Consider the following 8,305-nt stretch of genomic DNA (forward strand, 5'->3'; position numbering starts at 1 on the left):
ATTCAAATGACCCGAGGCAGAACCTGGCAAAGAATCAATGTTAGATATTTTCCCCTTATTATAAAAACAAGAGAAAAACCTCAACGCCTCAGATCCCTTTTGTGTAGTTTAATATAATAGATTTCTTATAAACAGAATTACAAGCACATCTTAGGGATCATAAAGTACAAGGCAAAATCACTATTATTCAACAACAAAAAAAGACATGGGGTGGTCAGCGGTATCAGGGACATGCTGTCTGGAGACATGGGGCCTGGGTTCCTGGCTGTCTCAGTGCCTGGGGGAGGGTCTACCGGAGGAGGGCTGGGGCAGACGGTACTTGGCCATCTCCAGGTCCAGGTCTGCGAAGGTGTAATGGTTGTAGTTGTGGTGCTGGAGGTTCTTGTAAGTGCTGTTGTCGAAAGGCTCGGGGGCTGGCTCTGGAGGTGCAGCTGCCGCCTCTGAAGGGGGTAGAACACAGAGACGGGTATAAGACACAGCACAGGCATAAGGGTATTGGGTACCCTGATTGACTTGGAGTTTGGTTAAATAAAACCAGAACCCAAAAGGTAGAAATAGGCGGTTTGCGAATTGGCGAGTTCCATTTGGTTTTAGAGTGCTATTCGGAACCCCGTCAAATAGAAAATGTTTTAAAAGTATAAATCACTAGCCACAAAAAGTGATGCCCATACATGACACAGCATTTACTTATTTAAAAAAAATGTCTTTTAAAAAAAGGTACACATTTAAATATTCATGGTCGTGGCTCAGTTGGTAGAGCATGGTGTTTGCAATGCCAGCATGGTGTGTGTGCAACGCCAGGGTTGTGGGTTCGATTCCCACGGGGGGCCAGTACAAAAAAAATGCATGAAATGAAATGTATGCATTCACGACTGTACGTCGCTCTGGATAAGAGCGTCTGCTAAATGACTAAAATGTAAATGTATTCACCCATTTGACAAAAGTAATTTATGGTGGGGCATTTCCTACAGCATTAAGGATATACCCCAACTATAGAGCCTGGAGACAGGCTGATGTGAATGGCCTTAGCATCTATTGTCTACAGCACAACCTTCTGGGAAGGAAGGGGAGAATGAGGATAGCAAAAGGGCACTAACAGCCAATTAGAAAATTAACTTTGGCAGAAGCTTGAATGAGACATTGTCAATTGGGCAGCATGTAAAAATAGATGTATTATCCTTGAAGTACGATTATTCTTGACCATATCAAATAAGGTTTTATACACTGGTTGTCATGTTTTGTTGTTCAAAATACCAAATTGGACAATACCCAGACCATTATTCAAATACTACTGCAATATTGTAAGCTGACCTGTTTGGGGGCAACTCGCCTATTTGAAATGGCAGGCTTAAAAAGAGGGTTAACAGGTCCAAATCCAATCACACTGAAATAAGTTAGGTGACGGTCATACGCAAAATGACACCTTCCACCTCATGTGCATATACAGACATTTTCATGAATTGATAGCGTGCATATCCACACAAGTCCAGAGTAAGAGAGAAAGTGGGAGAAAGAAGTGAAAGGAGACCAATGAGTGATCACTCCCAGCTTCGGTTCTTCAAGATGGAGTCATGGGTGGGAGGCTGGTTCACTGTAACGTTACCATTAGCATGTACAGTACACCTTAGCATGTACTGTACACCTTAGCATGTACTGTACACCTTAGCATTAGCATGTACAGTACACCTTAGAGTGTACTGTACACCTTAGCATTTAGCATGTACAGTACACCTTAGCATGTACTGTACACCTTGGCATACAACCCAGAAACCGAATACACACGTGTCAATGGACATTAGAGAATATTATATACCAAATACAGTAAATAAAAACAACACCCTGGGAGTAGAGATGGATAAAGAAAGAAAGAAAGAAAGAAAGAAAGAAAGAAAGAAAGAAAGAAAGAAAGAAAGAAAGAAAGAAAGAAAGGTGAGACATATGGACAGAGAGCAGGAGTGCTCCATCTTGGCGTCATAAGAGTGCGTCATAAGAGTGAGGGGAGGAAACAGGGCAGGATTAGTTTAGGTTTTTGTTTTGTGTGAAGATTCCAACATGAGCCAGTCAAATACCATGCATCGCAGTGACCTCCAAACATTCACAGTATGAACCTCTCGAGGCACAGTGCAGGCAAGGTATTAAAAAGGCAAAGCTTTTGTAAATAAAATAAAATATGCAAATACAGACCCAAAGTCCCAACTAGGAACCCTCAGTATAACAAGAGAGTTAAATTGCAAGGCAAGCAGACAGGGCTAAGGTGAAAAAGCATACAATTCAAACATGCGTCTCGCACTTGGCTGAAGTAGCTAAAGTATCACGGTGTGTGAAATGAGTATACTTTCACTTAAGAATTTTGCATTATGAACGGCAATAAAGCTAGCTACAGCCAATTAAATGCGCTTTACAATGTATTAACATTTAACCCTACGTGTTATGAAGGACATTGTAAATAAATATGGCCATCTGTGGTTGGAAAAGTCCACAGAGGAGAGAAAGAGTAGGATTTAGACGAGGTGTTGTGTATACCCTCTGATGTCTCATTCGGTTCTGCCTCAGCCAGGGCCTCTGCAATCAGCTCCTCTCCTGCGACTACAGCCACTACAGAAGCGTTGTCTATCAGCTCCTCTCCTGCAGCTTCAGCCACTACAGGGGCGATGTCTACCAGCACCTCTGCTGCGGCTTCAGCTGGGGCAGCTTTAGCAACAGCCGGTGCATCTTCCGCTGTAGGTTCAACAGGGGTTTCAGCAGCAATTTCTACAGGGGCAGCTTCAGATGCTTCTTCTGCCGCTTCCGGTACAACTTTTGGAGTGACTTCTAGTGTAGCTGTGACTTCTGGAGGCGTCACTTCAACCTCTGGAGCAGCTTCTGCAAAAATCTCTTTGGGTACACTAGCGATCTCAGGGGCAGAGTCTACTAGCTCCTCAAAACTTGGAGCAGGGGCACTTTCAGGGCCAACCTCCAGGGTAGCTTTTGCAGTGGCTGCTTCCAGGACAGAGGTGGGGTCAACCAGCTCAGCACTTGCAGCTTCTGGAGCGGCCGCTTGAACTTCTTTGGTGACTTCTGGTGCGGCGTCGGCTACAACTTCTGGTGCGGCGTCGGCTACAACTTCTGGTGCGGCGTCGGCTACAACTTCTGGTGCGGCGTCGGCTACAACTTCTGGTGCGGCGTCGGCTACAACTTCTGGTGCGGCGTCGGCTACAACTTCTGGTGCTTCTTCCTTGACAGTTTCAGGAACGGCGTTCAGAGTCGCTGCAGGTGTAGCTTCTTGCACAGCTTTAGCAGTGGCCACAAGGATGGCATCAGACGGCACTGCCACCTCAGCGTCGCTGGCCAAAGCCACTACTTCCTTTTCTGCGTTTTTCTTTTTTTCTGCTAGGATTCCTGGTTTTGCCTTTGATTTCAATTCGGGCATCTCATCATCAGAGTCGGTGTCAGAGTCGGAGGAGTCAGAATCACTAGATGAGGATTCAACGGCTGGGGCTCCAGGTTCAGTGGAGGCTGCAGCATCAACAACAGGTGGATCGGCAGAGGCTGAAACTGGAATGTCTTCTGGCGCGGGAGCTTCATCACTTGCAGCAACGACAGAATCAGCAACTGGGGGAGCGGCATCCGTGACTTCAGTGGCGGCGTCGATTACAGGTTGAGCAGAATCGACGATGGGAGCAGCAATGTCAGCGACTGGAGCAGGTTCGGCGACAGCCTCCGCAACTGAAGGAGCCTCTGCCGCGACTGCTTCAACTGGGGCGGCTTCACTGGCAACAGCCTCAGCAACTGGAGCAGCCTCTGCAACAGCGTCAGCGACTACTGCGGCCTTGGCAACTGGTGTAGTGGATTCTACAACTGGTGTTTCTGGTGCTGCAGCCTCCTCTGTGACAAGGGATGTGATCTCTGCAACACTCTCAGAAGCAGGGGCAGACTTAGCCACCTCTATGACTGGAGCGGCCACATCTACAGCAGGACTAGCGGTTTCTTCAGCCACAGCAGTTTCAGCAGGCATAGTGTCAGCATGGCTTGCAGAAGTGGAAAAGGTAGCTGGTTCTGCAGCTGCGGCTACTATTGTTTCAGCAGTGACGGGGCTAGCCACTGATTCAATTTCACCTAGAGCCTGTGCTGGGGAAAGTCCTGAGGATGAAAGCTTAACGGGGAAGGCAACCGTGGTGTTGTAGGCTTGTGGTGCAGCCCTCTCTTCTGAGGCCTCTAGGGATGAGGAAATGGTAAATGGAACAGGTTACACAAAACAAATGTAATAGTATATAGCCTAATCAGCATGTTCCTCATAACCAGGAGGCTTGTCACCAAATAAAACCACCTATGCCAAACAACACAGAAAACTCCTGACACCAAAGCTACTGTGGAACTAATATTTAACCGTTGTAATTTTACCTTCTCTAGATTCTTATGATAAATCCCTGTTAGGGATTTTAGGGATGTTAACAGTTCAAAAAAATTATTATAATAATAATTAATGAAAAAATGCATTTAAATAAAAAAAAAAATTGGTTAGCTGCTAAAAAATACATTTTGACCGGTTAATGCTTATCGGTCTATAGGTTAATTTTCATAATTTGGTGGGATGAAATTGGTGCGCATGTATTTTCCTTAGTCGTCACTCATTTTATTTAGTTTGAGGAGCATAATAGCCTACCAGACAGCATAATAGCCTGTCAGACAGCACCAGAGTAGCTCCTCACTGGAGTGAAACATGCTTTTGTAAGCCCAATCATTGCGCAACAAATAACATTTCTAAATGCAATCGCGTGTTAAAAACTTTGATGGACACGATTTTTTTTTTTTTAAAAGGCTGTATTTTTATTTGTCAATCTCAACTCGTAACTAAAGTGCGCGTCCCATTTGCCATTAGAGTGCATAGGCTATAGTCAACGGTAGGCATGCTATCTGCGTATCACCCACCACTTTGCAATGTGAGCTTGAGGCAGGAATTGTCTGAAAGCTTTACTTCAAATAATGAGTTATGTCTTACCTTGGAAAAGTAGCCTTGAGAAAATCCATCCATAGAAACTATTTTATAAAGACTTCCTGATGCCATTAACCAGCATTTCTCTCCCGATCTGGTTTTCATATGCACTTTCTTCAGTTGTCCAGAAGCCGAAAGGCACAATCCTAATCATATTAGCAACCCATCCTAGTTGTTGTTATAGATTCCCCCTCTTTCTAAGTTTCTAACGGAGAAGTTAATCTCTGTCACAACTACTCGCATTAGGTTTAGAATGGAGTTTTCCAGCAAATTGTATTTTGGCAAATGTTTGAAAATGACTTTTCATTAGCTGCTTCATTACAGGAGCTGCATGTTCAATACTAGGCTATAGCTTTTTGACTGTTAGGCTTGCTATTGTTGCATGTTTCCAATTAAGCTCTTAACGAAAAATGTCTGGTCCTTGTATGCATACATAGTATCAGAGAAGAGACAATGCGAGAGCTTTAACTCTAGCCCAAAACAAGCCCAATGCGTTTCTATGTCACCTGCCTTCCAGCCTCGGGACGACTACCATTGTTAGGGCGGAGAAATATGCATCTGGTCATTATATAGAGATATCTTATAGTATTTTCTGTTGGTCACATTTTACTGTTTGGGAAAAAATGTGACTTTTTGTTAACCAGTTAATTCATCCTTAATCCCAGTTCCAGTGCAATCAAGCAAATGTTTAAAAAGAGAAGTACAATTGGCTTTAGGAAATGGTTATGGTTTATCTGTAAGATTCCGGGATGTGGTTGTATTGGCACATCAGGGAGATACTCCAAGTGTGGGCTATACCTGAGAGAGAAATGGCGTTACTGTTACCTAGGGGAGAATAAAAAGGACCTAGAATAAAACATATTAACGTAAATGAAGAGGGAAAAAAAGTATAAATAGCTGCACTCTTACTTGTAGCCGTTGCCTTTTTAACATCTTTCTTTGGCTCCCCAGCCTTGGTGCAGAATGCCGCGGCAGAGGAGCTCCTCAAAAGGCCCCAGCTCTCTTTCTGGAGAACCTAAACAGAAATAAATACATACCATTGTTTTATATTGTAAATTCAGCATTCATTAGCTTAGCCCTGTGTTCCAGTCTGTTTATGCCCTCTTGCCAGCTCCTTCTGGAATTGTCTGCCAAACGTTTCAAGTTTGACAATGGGACCAGGCGAAGCACATTTTGACTTAACGTAAGTTATTCAATGTGTTAGGTAGGTACTTACGTAACCTAAATATCTAGCTTAATTCTGATTAATGAGCACGTATTTTTACTATCCATTATGAATGTCATCAGCACAATTTGTGACTAAATAAAACGGCAGAGATGAAGCATAGTCTTAAAACATGAGATGTGGAGGCTGGTAAATACAGCTAGCAGTGTTGCTCCTCCGGTCAGAAGGACGCTAGCTAATATTAAAAGGAAACGGTTACGATACGTTGACTACTGTACAAACCAATCATCTAACGAAGATATTATTTGTAAAATAATCGAAATGACAACTGAACAAAAACATGTTTAGACAATAAACAACGAATAGTACCTTGAGAGACCCCAGTCGTCCTAGCCGAAGTAAGGAGGCCGCCATTTTGGTGCTCCGTCTTGTATTTTCCGTGGGGAAACACAATAATTATATTGCTCCGTGACCTTCTCCCCAGGTACGCGCATTTGGGCGGAAGTGTCTGGGAACGACATTATTTCCTCTTTGACAGGGTGATTAAAAAGAGCATTTACCACTTCAGTGGATTTTACAAGGTCATAAAAAGAGCTTTTATCACCTCAGTGGATTTTAAAAATAGTTTAATTTGTTCTATAGTAAAAAGTATATACTCCATATGTTTATTCTCATAATAGAAAGGTAGTTAACAATTTAGAATTCTGATATCTTTTTTTTGAGAACAAGTTCTCATTTACAACTGCGACCTGGCCAAGATAAAGCAAAGCAGTGCGACACAACAACAACACAGAGTTACACATGGAATAAACAAGCGTACAGGCAATAACATAATAGAACAAAAAAAATATATATATATACAGTGTGTGCAAATGAAGTAAGATTAGGGAGTAAGGCAATAAATAGGCCATAGTGGCGAAGTAATTACAATTTATCAATTAAACACTGGAGTGATAGATGTGCAGAAGATGAATGTGCAAGTAGAGATACTGGGGTGCAAAGGAGCAAGTTAAATAAATAAATACAGTATGGGGATGAGGTAGATTTGATGGTCTATTTACAGATGAGCTATGTACAGGTGCAGTGATCTGTGAGCTGCTCTGACAGCTGGTGCTTAAAGCTAGTGAGGGAGGTAAGAGCTTCAGAGATTTTTGCAGTTCGAGTCATTGGCAGCAGAGAACTGGAAGGAGAGGTGGCCAAAGGAAAAATTGGCTTTGGGGGTGACCAGTGAGATATACCTGCTGGAGCGCGTGCTACGGGTGGGTGCTGCTATGGTGACCAGTGAGCTGAGATAAGGCGGGGCTTTACCTAGCAGAGACTTGTAGATGACCTGGAGCCAGTGGGTTTGGCTGACGAGTATGAAGCGAGGGCCAGCCAACGAGAGCATACAGGTCGCAGTGGTGGGTAGTATATGGGGCTTTGGTGACAAAACGGATGGCACTGTGATAGACTGCATCCAATTTGTTGAGTAGAGTGTTGGAGGCTATTTTGTAAATGACATCGCCGAAGTCGAGGATCGGTAGGATGGTCAGTTTTACAAGGGTATGTTTGGCAGCATAAGTGAAGGATGCTTTGTTGTTAATTTAGGATTAAATGTGAGTCTGGAAGGAGAGTTTACAGTCTAACCAGACACCTAGGTATTTGTAGTTGTCCACATATTCTAGGTCAGAACCGTCCAGAGTAGTGATGCTGGACGGGCGGGCAGGTGTGGGCAGCGAACGGTTGAATAGCATGCATTTAGTTTTACTTGCATTTAAGAGCAGTTGGAGGCCACGGAAGGAGAGTTGTATGGTATTGATGCTCGTCTGGAGGTTAGTTAACAGAGTGTCCAAAGAAGGGTCAGAAGTATACAGAATGGTGTCGTCTGCGTAGAGGTGGATCAGAGAATCACCAGCAGCAATATCCTTACCATGTAGTCATTTTAATCAATATTTTATTAAACACATACATAGTGTAAATATCAATAGTGTAAATACCGATACTGTAAATGCCGATACTGTAAATACCTATACCTCAGTTGGCAACTCCTTCATGAAAATGTCATGGAGTTGCATAAAGCATCTAATGATTTCACTCAGTCTTCAATTTTATGTACACATTCTCTTGGGTGCATCAAGATAAATTAGGTGTAAAATAGCTCCAGTGTCTGTTGCTGTGTCTGGTAATTC

The 8,305-nt window shown here is 43.3% G+C and overlaps 1 protein-coding gene across 1 annotated transcript; it reads right to left on the reverse strand.

The window, feature by feature from the left end:
* Positions 1-93: 93 nt before the first annotated feature.
* On the reverse strand, positions 94-6,623 carry LOC106586849 (uncharacterized). The gene is made up of 4 exons (XM_014174568.3): positions 6,507-6,623; positions 5,882-5,987; positions 2,524-4,194; positions 94-440 (listed from the first exon to the last, which is right to left on the reverse strand). Exons 1-4 carry the CDS (start codon positions 6,549-6,551, stop codon positions 271-273), a joined length of 1,992 nt encoding a protein of 663 aa, XP_014030043.2. The 5' UTR covers positions 6,552-6,623; the 3' UTR covers positions 94-270.
* Positions 6,624-8,305: the final 1,682 nt, after the last annotated feature.

Source organism: Salmo salar, chromosome 25 (genome assembly GCF_965601325.2).
Source record: "Salmo salar chromosome 25, fSalSal1, whole genome shotgun sequence".
NCBI classification, from domain to species: Eukaryota; Metazoa; Chordata; class Actinopteri; order Salmoniformes; family Salmonidae; genus Salmo; species Salmo salar.